A 19,463-nucleotide genomic window follows, 5' to 3' on the forward strand; every position below is an offset into this window, starting at 1 on the left:
TGGCACCAGCTGGTGCGGGTGAGGGGAGCCCAGAGCACACCGATTGCCCTTCTCGTCCCTCCGTTCCTGTTTGCGGGTCTGGGAGGTTACGGAGGCCGTCATCCGCTCTCCGAAGCTTGCTGGGCTGGCGCGTTTTGAAGAACTGATGTAGTGATGGGTTTGGTGCGCTCTGGCTCATGTATGCCTATATTAAAAGCAATGCGTTGTCATTATCCGTAGATCTTGACAAGAGTTGTGACAAGTAGGCACATGTTCAGCAGTGCTTTCTGCAACCATAATGGTGTAGTCTGTCCTGAAATATCTTTTCTGCACATGTAAGGGAACATTCTCCAAGTTCTCAGACTAGTCCCAGGCCCTTGGCTTCTAGTGCTCTCTGCAGGGAAGATGAAAGAGAAGCCGCTCTGTTGTTATCTTGTGTAAGCTTTTGAGATTAGTGAGAACTTGTAGCTGTGGGTATCTTCCGAATGCAACCGGTTTTATCTGGTGTCCTGGTCAGAAGCAGTTATGCAGCCAGTGAGGTATTATGCAGGAGTGTTTTACCTGAAGCACTGCCCTCAGTAGAACTGTGATTGAGGCTCTGACAAGGAGGAGGAAAACTAGACTGAGAGGAGAGCTGGGTTTGTTAGCAAAACCACAGCTGACCTTTCCACCTGGGTGATTGTACCAGGCTTAATTGCTTGTTGAGGGGATACAGTTGGTGGAGTTTCTCTGGTGCTGCTTAAGTGATCCAAGTGGTTTGGGTGAAGGACATAATAGAGGAGGAAGGGGATGATCTGCTTTTCCCATGGGTGTGTAGGGTGGTAAGTGGTTGAATGTTGTTCTGGCTCACGGAGCCTGAAAGTTGCCATCTGGCTGGCTTGCTGAGTTTGAGAAGGACAGGGGGAACTGACAGCCCTGGTGGTGGTTCAGTTCTGATTGTAAGTCTTCAGACCAAGGCACTTGGCAAAAGTCTCCTGTGTTGTGATTTCTTTTTCCTGTTCCCACGATTTTATTTGGCTTGTGTGTAAATGCATATGACAAAATTCCAGCCCTGGTGAGAGAATGACTGTTTTGTATGGACACTGGCCATTGATGTGGCTTTTGTCCTTGACAGCTCATACTAGAGCCTGCTCAGTGCCTTTCGCACTGACTCTTTCGTCTTCTGTGGATGTATTTTAAAGCTGGGTTCCCATGGGCCTTCCTGTTTGTTGGTTTGTGCATGCTTTACTTAGTGTGAGAATATACTGTGCCTTTTCACTCAAAAGAGAATTGTCCTGTGCGTGGCATGAGATGCATATGGCATTGGTGGTGGACATTTGTGTGCGTGGATCAAGGGGACATTCTGTACAGAGATGAAGGGTTCTCTCGTCTTGGGCGGATGAAAAGTTTTTAATCCATCTTTCTTACTAATTTTGGAACTTGTCAGGGCAAAGAAGAAAGGAAGTTAAATGTATCAGTGCACCAAAAAAACCCCAAGACACACAACATATTTCCTAGGACCTCAGTAGATCAGTTCTGTATAGCATGCCCCCAAGTGGCTTTGTAGCTGTAGCCACGTGAATGTGCCATTACTGTGTTATATTTCCTTTTGTACGTGCAGCTACACTTGTGCTTCCTTCTGGAGATTTGCATTGTGTTCCTCTGGCTTCACAGCAGCAGTAATACAAACAAAATGTATTCCCATTACTGGCCTTCCTTTCCTTTCTGATTTGAGAGGAACGATGGCACTAATATAGTTTATTTTATGATTCCTTGCTGTCTATCCCGATTAGGCCAGTACTTCTCCTTGAGTCAAACCAAGGTGAAGCTTTCCAAATCCCTGTTTTCCCTGCAGGTGGCAGGAGACCATTGCTTGCTCTGTCCTTGGATCAAGATCACTAAGACCTGTCAGATAATTCAGCATTATTTTTCTATTCTAGCTACAACGGCACCTTACAAATGTTCAGAATTAGTTTCCCAGATGGTTAGCTGGCAGCTCGTAGCACAGATGCTATTTTAATTTAGATCTGCATTCTGATAAGTGAATGGCAACATAACTTGGATATCAGCTACTCACAGCTAGGTTCTTTACCCCCATGTATGCAGCTGCAGGAGCATCCTTAAAGTTGCTGGCAGCATGTATGCTAGAAGAAAGTTGATTGTAAGACAGTCATTTCATCTCTGGTGACCACCTGGCTTGATGTCTTGTTGTCACTTCACGTAGAGATAATAAAATGACAAGTTGCTATGCCAGTTGAGGGAGGTAACTACTTCACTGTGTCCAGTGAGCTCTGGAATTTTGCAACTCACATCAAGAGACTCAGGCTTCAATTGACTTAAAAACCCTTGCAGTTGAAATGATGGGCCTTTCTCTTTTTGTGCTTTCAGGAGAGATGCTGGGTGACTTGTGGTATGCTTTACAGAAGGGAATGAGTTATGGACTGAAGCAGAAATAGCTTAGGTAGATGAACACACAGGGCCAGTTTTGTGTTGATGTTTTTTTTGGTGGCACAAAGAGACTGGTTCTGTGAGATGCTGGAGGGAGATCTTATGGATTCCCAAAAGTTGATAAGTTCCTGTGAAATTCCTCAGCTGTGTGGAGAGGAGCCATAGCTCTTCCACAGCCAGGCCAAGCTGGAGCAGAGTTTCAACTAGGCATTTGTAGAATGTCTTGGATATGTACTGTGAAAGAACTAAAATATTAAAGAAATTGCTAAGTCTGTGATTCTTGATCCACATAGATAGGAGTTTAGAAACCTGAAGCTTCATCTAGGAGGAGCATGAAAACTTATGCCCTGGGGACTGCAACGCTGTTCACTCAAGCAGAGGAATGAAGAAAATAGCTGAGTGGGTGGGATTTTCCTTGAGATGTGGAGGAAGAAAAGACACTCTCACTCTTGCTGCTCCTGTAACACAATCAAAGGGCTCTGCACAGACTTACCTATTGGTTCTCACGTGTTAGAAAGCTCAGTGGAAGTGTGCAAAGGCAGACAGATCTGTATGATTATTGGGATGGAGGGAAGTAAGAAATATGTGAAGAGGAAGGTAGATGAGGGGGGGAGTAAGAAGTGGCAGCTGAGGCAGGGGTATGGCAAGCAGAAGGAGTACATCACTGACATCCCCATAAGAAGTGACTGTCTTTACAGACAACTGCTGTGGTGAGCCAGGGTCTGTTCATGTCATTCTCGCTCCTTTATGTAATCCGTGTTCTCAATGATATTGACTGTGTAGGCTCTCTGGCTTTTCTTCTGGCATATGTCCCGGGTTTTGTGGGCTGCATCAATCCTTCCTGTTAGTTTTTTATGATTTTTATCTCAATCCTGACAGTAAACTGTAATTGAGTGGACAGTGCTCCTGAAACTCAAATGCCTTGTGAGGATAGTGGTTTCCTGAATACCTAAAACCACATCAGGGAAGAAAAAAAAAAAAAGGAAAAACCCCCATAGCCCAGTGAAACCTATGGAGCAAGGATGTGTTTTGTTCTATCTTGAACCTGCTGGTTTCAGGGTGTCATAAAGAAATGAGATTGTTGACAGGTGGAGGTTGAGGATATGGTGCAGCCTAACACCTCATCATCAGTAATACCTTTATAGCACCTTCCTATTGATTCAACATCTAGTGATAATATTGCATCTTACATCTCTCACATATTTCTACTTGCTGGATTTGTCCACAGCAATGGGGCTATCTAACTTTTCTCTCTCTTTTTCTTTGTTTTCAAGGGAAGCTCGCAAACAACAGGCTACAGGGAGCAGCATTGCAGGACAACGCTTTTGCACAAAGAGGAAGAAATTGCTGTGCTCAGGCCCTCAACTTTCAGTGGTGATTCTGTGATGCAAGTTCCAGGAGTTTCTCTTTCTATGACAATCTTCCCTATGGCCATTTCTTGCTGATGTTTGCCCCAGTGCTGGGCACAAGGAGAAAAGATGCTGAAGAATGGGTCCCCCGCTTTTGGCTTTTAGAACATGGGTACTTGTGTAAAGGTACGTGATTGCTCTTTGGTTGGAGGGATGGAATATCTATGGAGGCCAGCAAAGGGGATTTGCTGGGCTGGAAAGTCATGGCTATTGCTGGGGGGAAATACCTCATTTAAGCTTTTTGCATGCTGATATCCATTGCTGCTGCTGTTGAGGTGACTGACGAATAACTCCCCTTTTGTGTTTGTTTAAAAAAAAAGAAAAAGCAGCTTGAATGCACAATGTAGCTTCTCACTAACTGAATGGTGACATGGGGAGCTATATTGGATGCATTAGTGTATGCCAAGTTGTCTAATGGTCACGCACGTTCCTTGCTGCTGCTCTTATTCCATCTATGTCTTATCAACCAAACAGCATGTTGTTGTCCTGGGTGTGGTCTGTTTACTACATGTTTGTTTATCAGTCTTCTCAATGAGAACTTGATTCTAGATTGGTGTCTCTAAAAATTGCTGCAACATTAATAGTGTACAAAACCAAGGTTTTAGCTTGCGTGTTGATCAGTGAGTTTCAGTGGTGAGGCTCCACTTTGCGGAAGTGAGTAGGAGAATACAGATGGACTGATTTTCAGTTGCATTCATACTTTCTGTCGTAGAGTTACAGAGCAAAAAATGGATTCTGCCTTAGAAGGTTTTAGTTTGTTCTGAACAAATGGGGATGGTTTTGTCTGCAATCCTTTTATTCCATAGCTTCTTATTCTAAGGTTGCTGGTTGAGGGTCAGCTTCTGTCCATTTTGGTGGTGGCTCTGTGATGTGCTTTCATGCAGACTAGAAGTTAACTGTGGCTTGCAGAAACAAGTAGGTGTTAGATTTTGGATGAGTGGCTTTCGGCCACTGCTGTCCAAGTTGGTAATTCTGCAAAAAGTAGCTCCTTGCAGTACCCAGAGCCTGTCTCACTGTTTGCTGAGGATAATATGTTGTCCTTCTGTTAGATCCCTGAATCTGAGTGGGAATCAGTGATGGAGAAAGAACTGTTCCTTGTAGCATGCTGTGCTGTTTGCGTATTTCATAGTCTTATGGAATAATGCTTTAGGGATGTCCTTGGAGAGGAATATAGATGTCAATAGGTATTTGTTTGAGGAATCATAAATTAAATTTAGGCCAGTGTGTGTGAGGAAGAGTCACTGGACTGGACTTGGCCTATTTTGTGTTCTAGATGCAGCTGTGATCCTCGGCTGTGTGTCTCACCGAAGGGACCTGATGTTTTACATTATTGGTAAGTGAAGGAAAGGCTGCCACTGTATTTGTTAACTTCTCCATAGGCATTAGAACGGTTTCTTGAAAGCCTCTGCTTTCATGTTAGTTCAGAGTCTACATAACAAACATGAAGCTACTGTCACCCTGCACTCTGCCCTCCACCTGGCAGATTTGCCTCTACACCGTTCTTGTTCCTAAAGTCCTTCCATTGATGTCATTCCTAAGCCATCCCCTTACTTTTTTCTTCAGAGAACTAGTGCAGGATTGTTGCCTCCATGGTGCTTCTTAATCCAGCCTTAATGTGATGTGCAGGGGTTGTTGTGTGGTTATATGACTGTTTCCCTTGAAGGAACCTCTAGTTCTAAATTGCAACTAGTTTCCAAACTAGATAACCGAAGGAGAGAATTCCTTGCTTCTGTTGAGATGTCTGCTAGCCATACCTGAGATTGTATGACCTTTACCTATATCCTCTGTTTGCAGTAATTTGCAGCGTTTTAAGGGATTTGCTATTCTAACCTTACTTGTAACATAACACAAACCATAAATGTTCGTGTAATAGCTTCCGCTTTAAACACCTAATTTGCAGTTGAGTAAAATTTCATTAATAAAAGGTATGTTGGGCTGATGCAGAAGGGATTTGGGTGCCTGATTCAGCCATGCTGCTGCAACCGCCCTCTGTTCTTTCCTTGCTGCAGGTGGGATCACGGTATTTGTGGTAGCTTTCTTCTTCACCATTAAGTTCCTCTTTGAGCTTGCCGCACGTATAGTCAGCTTCCTTCAGCATGAGGACCGGGAACGCCGAGGGGAGCGAACTATTTATGACTACGTGCGAGGCAACTATCTGGATCCCCGGTCCTGCAAAATCTCCTGGGATTGGAAGGACCCCTACGAGGTGGGCCATAGCATGGCCTTCCGAGTGCATGTAAGGGAATATTTCTGTTTCCATGCAGCTTTGGGGACAGGAACAGAGGTCTGAATTAGGGATGGGTCTTCAAATGTTTTTGTTGGGCCCAAGCTGGATGTAACTTAGGAGTAGGAAAGCTATCTGTCTTCTGCTCCCTATAACTGGAACTCTGTAAGTGCGTATGTGAGTTCTGCACTCCTTAAAATCTTATCTCCCTCTCTTGAGAATCTTCTGAAGAGTCACAGGAGACCAGGCCTGTCCTATGTACTGCTTCCTTTGCTGGGAAGTGAGTGGGCTGAGCCTTGTCTTCAGCAGACTTGGTGCAATCTTTTGGTTGTGCATCTGAAGTTGGAAGCGTGGGAATGGGCATTTTACCAACCCAAGAACTGTAAAGCTTCATGGCTGCTCCGTGTTCCTCCAAAATTGAGTGTTATTCTGTCCGACCTGGAAAAGCCTGCCAGGAATTTTTGTTTCCCTCCAATCCCAAAAAGCCAAGTCTAGGGGAATGGGACAAATATGCATAGGATGGGTGAGGGGCCTGAACACTGAGAGTTTGGAGCTACGTGGAGGAAGTTTGAGCACATCTTACTGGGCTCATGTGTCCACCTTTCTACCCCATCTAGAAGGGTGTCAAAAATTGGAGAAAGGTTCCAACTAGGTTGCCAAAGCCATCCCTCTCTGGAGGGTGAGGAAAATCTTTCTGTTTAAGGGTGAGTGAGGAGTTCTAACTCCAGGGCAGGCACTGAAAAAGAGCTGAGGGGAAAGGGACATGTTCTGTTCCTGCTGTTTAAATTTATTCTCTACACCTTACTGACTCCTACCCATGGCAGCTCCAGCAACATGCCCTTATACTTCATGCTTGTCTCCCACTAGCTTAGCGCTTTATTCATCAACAGTAGCTGTTGCACAGACTGGTTTCTCTCTCTGACAGTCAAGATACGTGCTACTTCAGGCCCCACACCCTCACTTACTTAGAAACTGGCAATAATAGTACCCTTCTGCTGACTGCAAACTGATTGCTGATGTCAGGGAGGAGATCTGGCTCACAAGCTGATGGCTCTTGAAGAGCCATACACATAGGTTCAATTCTTTCCTTCTAAGGTGTAATTCTTTCCTTCTAAGGACATACTGCTCTAGGTATGTTACCTTCTGAAGTCCTCTGGCAGATCATTTCGGTGATTGAGCTGCCTGTGATTTTATCTAACACATTGTTTTCATGATGATGCTTCTTATCAGTACAGACTGGGTCAGCTCCATAGGTCATCATCTTCTCCAGATGTTTTCCTTTAACAAACTGGTGAGAGCTTTTCCAGAGCTGAAATGGACAAGATTTGCTTGTTTCTCTGAAAGGATGTGGCTTTGCTTTTTTCTTTTCAGTAGCAGACTGTTGGTTTCTGCTCTGATGTTGCACTAACAGTGTAGAGAAGAAATGCCTAGAGGCATGTTCTTTTCAGAGCGCTCGTTTGAACCCCAGCACAAAAGAGAATGAGACTGTCCAATGCCCGCTTGTGCCCTGTTCGTGCCCTGTTCGCTTCAGAGAACACAGCTTGTCTGACAGAGCTGGCTGTTTTGGGGGTTTTTTTCCCTTTGTTTTCTGGGCTGGGGTTCTTGCCCTTGTTTCCCCAAGGCAAATTGCTTTCTCTTGCTCTGTGCACTGCATACTTTTGCTGACATGGACTTCTCCATTTCCCACGCAGTTATTCTATAAAAATGGGCAACCCTTCCCTGCTCACCGGCCTGTGGGGCTGCGAGTTCACATCTGCCATGTGGAGCTAGCAATTGATATTCCTGTAACCCAGGAAGTTCTTCAGGAGCCTAATTCCAATGTGGTGAAAGTGGCCTTCACTGTGCGCAGGGCTGGGAGATATGAGATCACTGTAAAACTTGGTGGCTTGAATGTGGCCTACAGCCCCTACTACAAGGTGTTCCAGCCAGGTAAGGTTGAAGTGGCCCTCTAATGATTCAAAGTAGATTTGGAGGTATTGGAGGCAGTTAGGTAAATGTGTTTCCAGCTAAAATAGGTATGTGACAGGGAAAGGGTTACCCATCGTCATTTTCCTCTTGCCATGTGTAGATCCCAGCAATAGACCCATGACTAAAACATACTTGCGACTGCCAGCACATGGCAAAATAGTAAATGCCTTACTGAATAAGTCATTAGTGCTGCTTAAACTCCCTAACCACTTGTCATGTTCTCTGTTTTGTAGTAACTCTTTCATAGTCCATCTAGTATTCAGAGAATGCCTTTTGTGAAAGTATTGAGTTACTTGTATCTGAATTGGAAATGCTATCATGATTTGACTCCTCCTGTTTTGAATACCTTACTCTATTCCTTTAAGCTCCTGGAGCAGTTGGTACCTTTGATTATATGCTTCTTTGAAAACATTTCCTTACACAGTTGGCATATTTTATATTTGATGTACATTTTCACTGAAAGCACCTCCATTCCATTGAATTGTGAATAGATGCAAAGCTTGCTAAGATGCCCCTTCAGAAAGAAGCAGCTCAGGTTTCACTCAGGAGCTCTACAGGCTAGTTTGTCTGGTAGGCTGAATTTGCAGGTTTCCTGGGGTGTCAGCTGGCTTGTTTTGTATATGCAGTGAGAAGCAAGTTCTTGAGCTGAAAGTTAGAACGGTGGAAAAAACCCTCTTTAGAGGGCTAGTAACTGGGTTTGCTTTATCACTATTACGTTTCGAACTCAAGGCAAACCCTGTGCACCACACCATGTATTTCAGTGCTCAGATACTTTCTATTTCAAATGAGTGGCATAGAATGTGTTTAGATTTGATCAGTTTTCAAGGGTATTGTACCCCTAGTTGCTTTACCTTTGCTCTTTGTAGTTTCACCTTGGAATTTGTCTCTAAACTGTTGTTGTCTGCTTCAGGGATGGTGGTTCCCTCCAAAACCAAAATTGTCTGCCATTTCTCCACTCTGGTCCTGACCTGTGGGCAGCAGCACACTCTGCATATAGCTCCCAGAGATGAGTATGACAATCCCACCAGCAATTCTGTGTCCTTGGTAGATGAGCACAACTACAGCCTTTCCATCCATGAGGTGGGTACAACCTCATCCCTTGCTACTTGGCTTCAAGTGAGCTAGAGAGACCCCTTTGTTAATTTGTTTCCTGTTTAGCTGGGTCCTCAAGAAGATGAGAGCTCTGATGTTGTGTTTGAGAAGTCAGTGGTGTCCAATCGGCAGACTTGTGAAGTGTTCTTCCGTCTCACCTTGCACTGTAGGGGGTGTTTCCATGCCTGCATCTCCTACCAGAACCAGCCCATAAGTAATGGTGATTTTGACATCATTGTTCTAAGTGGTGAGTCAAGAGCTCCTCAGTATTCATTCTCTACATCTCCTCTTACGAGATGCTTTTGCTGCATTCATGTAGCAGAGCTAAATGTGGCTTCTCTGCAGGCTATCCTTGCTTAATTGCTCAAGGAGTACCTATTTGTATAAAAATGTTAAGGTAAATGAATTTGCTGCTGACAAGGGAGCTCTCTAAAGGCTGATACTCTCTGTCCCATCAGCAGATAAAAGCATGTGTGTGTTTTCCCTTATCTTGGGAGGTTTACGTCAAAAATTAGGCAATATTTATTCCTTGCTAGTACTTGACATCTGAGCCATGCCAAAAGTGAGGCAGTCATGTATTGTATGTTAAGCCATGTGGACGAAGAACATGTAACTTATGCACTTTTTTTTTACAATTTTATAATTCCTGGTTTCTTCAGGAGTGAGCCAGTCTGCAATGTGGCTGTCAAGTGGCTATGCCTTCAGGCTGGTGCTCTGAGAGAGGGGTTCTGTATGCGTTTTTCCTTTTTTCTTCAACCAGTTACTGTCTGAAGTCAGGACATAAACTGCAGATGTAAATGTATTCATCCCGCTCCTGGGTTGTTCTAAATCAGATTTTCACTTAACCATGTTTTCCTATGGATGTTTTGCCTTTTCTTTGAAATTAATTTAGTGGTGGTCTGTGGATTCTTCACTTTTTGATTTTGGTCTCCATTAAGATTTTTTGTAACTCTTTTATATCTGTTTCCCTCAGAGAATGAAAAGAACATTGTAGAACGGAATGTGTCCACCTCAGGTGTCAGTATTTACTTTGAAGCCTACCTTTATGATGCTCCTAGTTATACCAACACTCAGTGGCAACTTCCGCCAATGCACCTGAGTTCCTCCCAGCGCCGTCCTTCTACTGCGACTGAGGATGAAGATGAAGATTCTCCCGCTGACAGCCAAACACCTGAGAAAGTGAAGAAACCTAAAAAAGTGTACTGCTATGTGTCACCTAAGGTAGAGATCACAAAGTTGCCACTCTTGAGTGCATGTTTAAAGTATACTGTTACTGTAGAGCTTCTTCGTGCCCTATATCTTAGCTCCAGATTTAGGTGCCTCAGATTTGGTTAAAAAAGGTTTGCCTAAGGCTAGACAGCAAACATGGAGCTCGTGACTGTAAATGATGTTAAACTGTTCTTTGACCTTTTAGGGCTCCGTGTGTTTTTCTAGGTCTGATCTGAAGCCTACTGGGAATTGTGTCACTGATTGTTCAATAGATACCTCCTTTGCTCTGGTCAGGTCAGACCTGTCATTCCCTTTCTCAGTTTTTGATATCTGTAGATTGGAACTTAGAGATTCTCAGATTTTATGTCTTTGTCCTGTTTCATGACTGTTTCAGGGAAAATGAAAGGAAAAAAATATGGTCCGAGGACAAAGGGTAAACGTATAAGCAGAGAAGCAGGATTCAAGCAAGTCAAGAGAAACTGAGGATTTTCTCATAGTGAGAATATGTTGACAGAAACTATTGCCCCTTATTATTGCTTATGAGCATTCAGGGAAACCAGAAAGTAAATTCCACTAAATCTATGAATAACTTTAAATTCACTTTGTTAATCTATCGATCTGAATGTGTTCTGAAAATGCAGTGATAAATATCAAAGAAAAAGACTAATCCAGGAACTGCTTTCTAAAGAGAGAAAGAGGGCTGTGAAACAGTTACAGGATGGAGAGTGTTGCTAAAGACTTCTAAATCTCTGCTGCATGCAGCTCTAAAAACTAACTTTGGGAATGAGTGCTGGGTCCTCATGAGCTCAGCATCCTTTGAACATAGGGATGTCGCTCCGGACTTCTATACTCTTTTCTATTGCACTGCGTAGCGAAGGAGATCACCAGAAGTGGGTACTGTAGCAGGTTCCCTTTAGGTGCCGAAATTGTTAATGTGATTCTGGTGCTTGTGTAGTTGTATCCCTGGATATTTCTAATATATACCTAGAGCATCTCTCTGTACAGTAGATAACTGTTACTATGTTGTTATTTCTTCAAGGGGTTGATGTTCATACTTGCTTTGTTTCTGGAGAAATGCTGTCATTTTTTCCAGTCATTGCAGCTAGAACAGGCTTGTGCAGGAAATGGTTTTGTGTTCCGTCTAATGAAAGATGCTAAAATTTCATCTTGGCTTGCTCGCCAGAAGGTGACAGGGCCACAGTTGTTAGTTATTTGTTCTCGCAGAAGTACACTGAGAAGAAATTTCTTCAGATCTCATGGATTTAGCAACTGCTTTTTAAAAGCTGAAATGGTTGTGAAAATTAGGAAGTAGTAGCAATAGTTCTGTTAGTGTGACTTTTTCCAAAATGTTTTTGCCAGTGCATTACAATCTTGTCCTGAATTCAGCCTCTCAAGTGTACTTAACATTACCTTCCAGTTAGGCTGGTGATGTTCTACTGAACACGATGGCTTACTATTGTAAAATCTGTGTCATGCAGGGATCCCACATGCGTAATAAATGTAAAGTCTTACAGGTAAGTTCCTTACAGTTCTGTACAGTTGTAAAGGTGTTTATGTATTGAGCCAGAAGAAGGTGTCACCAAACGTTGCAGAAACCTGTCCCTGGGGCTCAGGGAGTTCTGGCTTTATGGATCTGTCCTGTGCCTCATGTGTTTCAGGGGCAACCCTTAACAGATGCGTCACTTTTAACATTTCTTTTCTTTGTGGTTACTCAGCAATTATCAGTGAAAGAATTTTACCTGAAGATCATTCCATGGCGCCTTTTCACCTTTAGAGTATGTCCTGGCACAAAGGTGAGCCTCTTCCCATGTAGCTGTCATTGCACCTCCATGTTATTAGTTTGTGGTCCTTATGAATGACAGTCTGATTTTTCCTTTTGGAGAGAAGGGCTTCCACCCACACAGAGCAATATTTTGTTGTGTAAAATTCAACTCTGGAATTCCCTCTAAGTGCATAAATTTTGATACTTATGAATAGGAGCCAGTTTTATCGCTCCCTCCTGCCTTTGCTAGGCAAAAATCTTGATTCCTTTTGCATTTATCTTATTTTCCTTGTAACCTTGCAAAAATGCTGTGATCGTGTCCACTGAATCCCCTAGGTTAGGGTGTGAAGTTTGACGCAATCTCCTAAGTGGAGTCTGAATGATTGAAATAGTGTTCCTGTTAACTGCATCTGCATGGGTGAGCAGAGAAAGTCTTGGAATGCAGGTGGTGTTGCCCTGTCTATTGAACATACTATACCTTCTGCATGATGGGTTTACCCTTTCTTGCATCTTTTTGCTGCTAGTTTTCATACCTTGGCCCTGACCCTGTGCACAAATTACTGACACTGGTGGTGGATGATGGGATCCAACCCCCTGTGGAGCTCAGCTGCAAGGAGAGGAACATCTTGGCAGCCACTTTTATTCGCTCTCTGCATAAAAACATAGGTAAAGGGGCGGTGAGGTGGGTACAGTTGCCAGGAAGCTAGCACTTGGGTCTGTTGAGTTTCCCCAGGAAGAAATGCCAGCACTGAATGACCTCTTGATGAGAATTCTGATTCCTGGAGTCTCATGTTCTGTTCCTGTTGGTGCTTCCAGTGAATTTATTTCATCATGCCAGCTGTTCCTTTTCAGTTTGGCTTTTCTGTCAGGTTCTTTGAAAGCGCACCTGTGAGTACCTGAAATCAGCACGACTACTGCAAACTGCCTTTAGAGTTCTGTCTCCAAATCTTATTGTAATAAACTCAATCTTGGGCTGTAAACATGACCTGTGCCATTAGTCTTAGGAATGCCTTTTAGACGGTGTTGACAGCTTAGGCCTGACCCAAATTGTCAATATTCTCAGGAGGCTCGGAGACCTTCCAGGACAAAGTGAACTTCTTTCAGCGAGAGCTACGTCAGGTGCATATGAAAAGACCTCACTCAAAGGTCACGCTGAAGGTCAGCCGTCACTGTCTGCTGGAGTCGGTGAGTGAATCAGTCACTCTGCTTAAGCTCAGTGCTTCCTCCATCCTTTTTCTTCTGCTCAGTGCCTAAAGAAACTCGAGCTGGCATGTGCTAGGACAACCGCGTAGAAATGATTAGTCCTTCAGTTTCAAGGTGGATGCCAGTAGACAGCTTGAGATGGGGAAAAAGGAAAAAGAAAAATCTCCAGGTAGCTCCTCTGTGTTCAGGTTTGTTCTTGCGTGGGATGCTGTGTTCCTTCTCTGCAGCCAGTAAGATCAGATCAATTTCTTAAGTAATTAGGAAACGTCAGCTCTGATAATTTTTTAAGGGTGCAGGGTAAATCAAGACCTGAGAGATGTCTAAGGTAAATTCATGCACAGCCTGTAAAAGCAGGAAATCTGCTGGTGCTGTTCTGTCTCCACTTTATATTGGAACCTGCATCCCAGAGAGACACTGTCTACCTGGACTAGATTTAGGAGCAGAACCTAAAGCTTCTGAGTCTTTAACTGCTGTTTTTCTGGTACAGAGCCATTCCGTGAGATAAGCTGTCAAACCAGGTGTTACTGAGCTGCATGCATGAAATCTTGCATTGACAGGCTTCTAGCAGTGGTTCAGTGTGATTAAAAAATATTCTGTGAAGTCTTTGAGCTAAGTCTTCATCAATGCTGACCTGAGCTGATGTGTTTTCAAAATCAAACTTAAGAAAGAGACATTCATATAATACAGTTCTTAAATGGCAGTCTAAATACTGTCTACACAGGGCAGGCATTTATCCTGGTATATTGTTTCCACATGTGTCTAATAACAGTAATGTTATAAAGATGGAAAAGAACATTTCTGGGGAAAGCAGAAGTGATTTCCCTTGATTTACACTCAGTAAATCTGTGGTTTTTTGAAGCATTTTCTGCATGTATGAGTTTGCAGTGTTTATGAGATTATGTTTCAGTTAATAGCTTGTTACAAAATTACTTCACTCATAAACAGTATTTCTGTTTCTCCCACTATTTTGGAAATTTCTGAACTGTGATGAGCACTGATGTTATAGCCTCATAAGACAAAGTAAATTAAGTGCCATAGTAATAATAGATGTAAGATGTAGTGTCTGAGGTTGACTGGCACAAATGAATCTGACCAATGTGTTTAGCCCAGAGGTGTGGCTTGAGAGATGCTCTAACCTATTTGAAGATAAGCTAAGCCAAAGCTACCCGTGTAGCTTTTTAAACTTTATTTAACTGGAATCCAGAATCAGGACACATGAAGTTGTAGACACTTGAAATATTTTGTTACTTTTTTGCATCGTGACTTTAAGTATGAACGCAATGAACCCTTCAAGTTATTTTCCAGTGCTTTCTGAAATGTTTCTTTTTTAACTCTAACTCGTGGGCTATGAGTGCTTTACAGAAATTGCTCCTTCCCACAGGCATTTTAATACTTTAAACAATACTGTACTGCAGCATTGAGACGGATACATCTGTGCTGTGCTCAGACCTCACACTGGTTTTAAGATGAGCTGTGTTTGTGTGGATAATGCGTCTCATAATAGAACATGAGCAATTGGCTTCTGTAGCTTTGGACAGATAAGAATTAGACCTTAAGAATTCCTAATTCTCATTTTTATACTTTAGAGTACTAGACTGTTTCTTGGGCTTGTGTGGCTTAAATTGCCCATCCACATGTGCAGGATTGCATATTGGTTGTGGGGTTTTAAGCAGTAATGGCTGATGCTATTGTATCTTTTTCAGTCTTTTAAAGCAACACGAAATTTTTCTGTTTCTGACTGGAGCAAAAACTTTGAGGTGATTTTTCAGGATGAAGAAGGTGAGTTATCCTGTGAATACGTTTGAGGAGGAAGCGGTGGTGGAGTAGTGTTAGCCTGAAATGCTGTTTTATTGTAGTATGTCTACCCTTTGAGGCTTTCCAGCCCTTTCACTTTCTCACAGATGTTAGTGAATTGTCCTGTTGGTGCTTTTCTATCCCTACTTTACGTAAGGACCTAAGGCCCAAATAAAAAATATTAGGACTAGATTTGGGAGCAAAACCTAGAGGTCTGGAGTCTCTTTCTACTGCTTTTTTGCTGTGGAGCTGTTCACTGTGATAAGCGCTCATGTTAGGTAACACTCAGCAGCATGCATGAAACTCTTGAATTGATGACCCATGGATGACCAAGCTTGTTTTGTCTCGTAGCTCTGGACTGGGGAGGTCCACGCAGAGAGTGGTTTGAACTCATCTGCAAGGCATTATTTGATACCACCAATCAACTCTTTACCCGCTTCAGTGATAACAACCAGGCCTTGGTGAGTCTGCAGTTCCTATGCGGAATGCACAGAAACATGTGCATTGACATGCTGATGGTTACATAATGCTGCAGCTATCAAGTGGTGTGCAACATTACCCATTCGTTAGCTTGCCTGCACAGTCACTTCCAGTGCCTTTCTCAGAGCTTTGCTTCATGACGTTAAGTCACCGAAGTATTAAAGAACTGGCTGGATGAACAGCAGAGGGTGGCCAGAGGGAAGGCTGTATTTCTGGGTGAGAGGAGGTGGCATCAGGGTGTCTAGAGGTTTTGTTGCCTCTGAATATTTCAGAATCCATTTATGCTTTCATACAGCTTCTAGCCTGTGTGTGTGAAACATTTATTTATTTAATTCTTCCTAAGTAGGCTCAGGCATTTTATTTCTAGTGTAGTATCCTCAAAGCTTGGCTTTGAGGATACTACACTAAAGCTCCTGGGGCAGTTTCTGAGAGTCGCAGTGACTCGAACTGGTCCCATACTTGCTATTTGTGCTAGTTTTGTCTGGTACTTGGATGTTTCATTTTGCTGCTTCTCCCCAGGTACATCCAAACCCAGGCCGTCCCACATATTTACGTCTCAAAGTGTATGAATTTGCAGGCCGCCTAGTAGGAAAGTGTCTTTATGAATCATCTCTGGGAGGTGCTTACAAGCAACTGGTTCGAGCTCGCTTCACCCGATCCTTCCTGGCTCAGATCATAGGACTTCGTATGCATTACAAGGTAAAACCTCTCAGCCTTGGTCTGGGGAGAGGTTCAACACTGGTGTAGTAGAAGCAGATCCAGAGTCCTGGTTAACAATGTATGTTTTGTTGTTGGGGTTTTTTTCTCCCCTCCATGTTTTTTCCATTTTCTTTCACACAGTATTTTGAAACGGATGACCCAGAATTCTATAAATCCAAAGTTTGTTTCATACTGAACAATGATGTGAGTGAAATGGATCTGGTCTTTGCTGAAGAGAAGTATAGCAAAACAGGACAGCTGGAGAAGGTGAGGGAGGCAGTTCCTGGAGGTAGGACAATTTAACCCCTTCTACCTGTAGCAAGGAAGGCAGACTCTGGCCACTAGCTCCTTGCTTGGTTGGGAGTTCAGGTTTGGGGAATGCTGCTGTTCACACTCACACCAAGTCTTCTCCTGTTTTCAGGTGGTGGAACTGGTGACAGGAGGGGCTCAAGTACCAGTGACCAATGAAAACAAAATCTTGTATTTAAATCTGCTTGCACAGTACCGGCTGGCCAACCAGGTTAGAGAGGAGGTGGATCACTTCCTGAAAGGTAACATCATATCCACTCCCCATCTCGTTCTGCCTTTATGTCCCAGGGTGTAGCACCTGCTGCTCTTCTCTCCTCTTCTCTTCCAGGTCTTAATGAGTTAGTTCCTGAGAACCTCCTGGCTATTTTTGATGAGAATGAGCTTGAGGTAATTACTGGCTCCCTAAGCATCAATACCCTTCCCCTCTTCTCTGACAAATGAAGCACTTTCTGGATCAGGAATAAAGCCTTTTAAACATTTGTAATTTGCACAGCAGCTTTACTGTACAAATTTGCCATTTGTTTCCTGGGCTCCTGACTTTGACAGCAGTCTCTTGCCTTTCAGTTGCTTATGTGTGGTACTGGAGATATCAGTGTCTGTGACTTCAAGGCACATGCTGTGGTGGTAGGAGGATCTTGGCACTTCCGTGAGAAGGTAACTGACAGGGTTTCTCCCTCCTGCTTGCTGAAACCAGTTATCCAAGCTACAGCAGAGGACAAGTTAAACTGGGAACAGATTTCTTGGTTGGAAATCAGACTTCTAGAGGATGAACTGGAAAACTGAGGAGTAGGACTGCACACATTATTTCATAATGTTTCCCCCTAGAGACATCCTTCAGCTTGGCTGACTAGAGATGATGCTTAGTTAGTTACCAGGAGGTAAAAATCAGCAGCAGTGGTCTTTTTAAGAAAATCCAACAAAGCTCTAATTAAGAACAGTTCAGCCAGGGAATCAGGAGGAATCAGTGGAATTATTGCTGCTGAAGATGTTCATGGTGAGATACTTATCTCTAAAGGATTCTTGAAGATCATGATTGCAGCCTATGGGGAGTGTCTGGGATTCAGTGCTGTGGTAAATGTTGTAGTCTAAATTCGTACCTTGTAATTGTTCTTATCCCTCCCTGCCTTTCCCAAGGGCAGGAGTATGGGAATGTTAGCAGCTTCATTTAAAAAAATAATGGAAGCTGCCAAAACACCCAAGATGAAGAGAGATTGGGAGGGAAAGCTTCTAGCTGTAAACACTGGGATAGTTCCACCTTCCTACGAAAGTACCAGGGGATGTCAAAAAGCAAAAGATTACCCTAGTACAAGCAGCTAATGAGCTTCTGCACTGTAAACTTACCTCATATCCTTATGCAGGAACTTCTAAAAATAAAATCTCTGTGGGGAGAACAGAAGTCTTTCTGCTTTAAGGGAAAGGACTGGTGGGAGGTAGTAGCGTGGGACATTTCTTAACTGGTAAGAAAAAATTCTAATACTTGCCTTTATATGTCACCCTGGTAAAACAAAAAAAAATTTGACTATGAGCAGAGGACTTGCTTACAAGGGCAAGTGACTGATCATCTTGCATCTTGCTTAGATGCTTATTTGAGTCACTTGGCTGACCTGGCTTTACCTTTCCTGTTTCCTAACAGGTCATGAGGTGGTTTTGGACTGTGGTCTCCAGTTTCACACAGGAAGAGCTGGCCAGGCTCTTGCAGTTCACAACTGGTTCTTCCCAGCTGCCTCCAGGAGGATTTGCTGCACTCTGTCCATCTTTCCAGATCATTGCAGCTCCAACTCACAGTACTTTGCCAACAGCCCACACCTGGCAAGTATCCTGGGGTGGCAGGACTTTCCACATTGTGCTTTTGGGAATGACACCAGCTAGTTGTGGTGGGCCAGCAGTGTGTAGCATGTAATGTGTATGATGCTTATGTCAACTCCTCTAAAAGCAGCTGATGGGGATGGTCCCCTCTCAGTCTGAATGGAATTTTTCTTCTGTTTTCCAGTTTTAACCAGCTGTGCCTCCCTACTTATGACTCCTATGAAGAAGTGCACAAGATGCTGCAGCTAGCTATCAGTGAGGGTTGTGAAGGCTTTGGCATGCTGTAGTTTCCCCTTTTCAGGAGGCCACTTAACCTCCCGGCTCTTCATGGCAAGACCCAGGTTCAATCCTCTGCTTGTTCTCCATCCTTTCACATGGGCAACAGAGGCAGAGGAAAGACTCCATGTAAAGGAATTCATCATTCAGAAGATGTCACGTGGCCTTTCCATATCCCAAATATGTCATCAAGAGCTCATCTTTTCCCTTTCCCTCATTCTCCCTTTGGTTCAATGTGAAACAGCAATTGACTATGGTGCATTCATCAAGGAGGTATTTCACTTTATTTCCATGCACCATGTAAACCCACCACTCTCTGAAAAGATGACGTTCATAAGCAGAAGTTACAGTGAGGCGCAGGATATCTGCTGAGCTGCCTTTATTGTAGCTCTCTGGGAGGAAGAGGAAAGACCAGAATGGAGCTCTGCTGGAAATCTGGCTCACAGGAAGCCTTAGTAACTTTCCATGTCTTGGCTCAACTCCCCCAGTGATGCTCCCCAATAGCTCATCTAACTCTGACTTGTGAAGAGTATAGGGTTGTCCATCCTTTCAGCACCTGACACAGAAGGATTTCTGGTTCTTCTCCTTGCTCTGGATGCTGCTGTTGCCTGTGCCACATAGAATAGGGGGCAGTATCCATTGGAGGGAGTAACCCAAAGGGGAGAACAATCTCATTGGAGCACAAGTGCTGGCCCTGACAGTGATCCTGTACTACCTCCACCAGGGTCTAGCAGCAGAAGCATCCTTCTCCAGCAGTGGCTGGTAATGAGCCTCTGCAAATGAACTGGATGAGGAGTTTCTCCTCCATTGAATGTTTCTGACAGTT

General features: G+C 43.6%; 1 protein-coding gene across 1 annotated transcript; it reads left to right on the forward strand.

The window, feature by feature from the left end:
- The first annotated feature begins 3,680 nt into the window (after positions 1-3,680).
- AREL1 (apoptosis resistant E3 ubiquitin protein ligase 1) lies at positions 3,681-19,145 on the forward strand. The gene is made up of 19 exons (XM_010017099.1): positions 3,681-3,941; positions 5,089-5,148; positions 5,825-6,051; positions 7,731-7,968; positions 8,918-9,087; positions 9,166-9,346; positions 10,073-10,320; positions 12,024-12,101; positions 12,595-12,736; positions 13,134-13,255; positions 14,977-15,052; positions 15,419-15,528; positions 16,067-16,246; positions 16,388-16,513; positions 16,668-16,797; positions 16,884-16,942; positions 17,120-17,209; positions 18,189-18,364; positions 18,546-19,145. The coding sequence occupies exons 1-19, from the start codon at positions 3,851-3,853 to the stop codon at positions 18,646-18,648; spliced, it is 2,607 nt and encodes an 868-aa protein (XP_010015401.1). The 5' UTR covers positions 3,681-3,850; the 3' UTR covers positions 18,649-19,145.
- The last annotated feature ends 318 nt before the right edge of the window (positions 19,146-19,463 follow it).

This window comes from Nestor notabilis, unplaced genomic scaffold (genome assembly GCF_000696875.1).
Source record: "Nestor notabilis isolate BGI_N333 unplaced genomic scaffold, ASM69687v1 scaffold35826, whole genome shotgun sequence".
NCBI lineage: Eukaryota > Metazoa > Chordata > Aves > Psittaciformes > Psittacidae > Nestor > Nestor notabilis.

What these genes read in the sequence shown, in the direction of transcription:
- AREL1 (XM_010017099.1), top strand. Translation starts at nt 3,851, where the DNA reads ATGTTTGCCCCAGTGCTGGGCACAAGGAGAAAAGATGCTGAAGAATGG. An exon ending in TGACATCATTGTTCTAAGTG is followed by an intron (nt 9,347 to 10,072) that starts GTGAGTCAAGAG and finishes TGTTTCCCTCAG; the next exon opens with AGAATGAAAAGAACATTGTA. An exon ending in GGTGGATCACTTCCTGAAAG is followed by an intron (nt 16,798 to 16,883) that starts GTAACATCATAT and finishes CTTCTCTTCCAG; the next exon opens with GTCTTAATGAGTTAGTTCCT.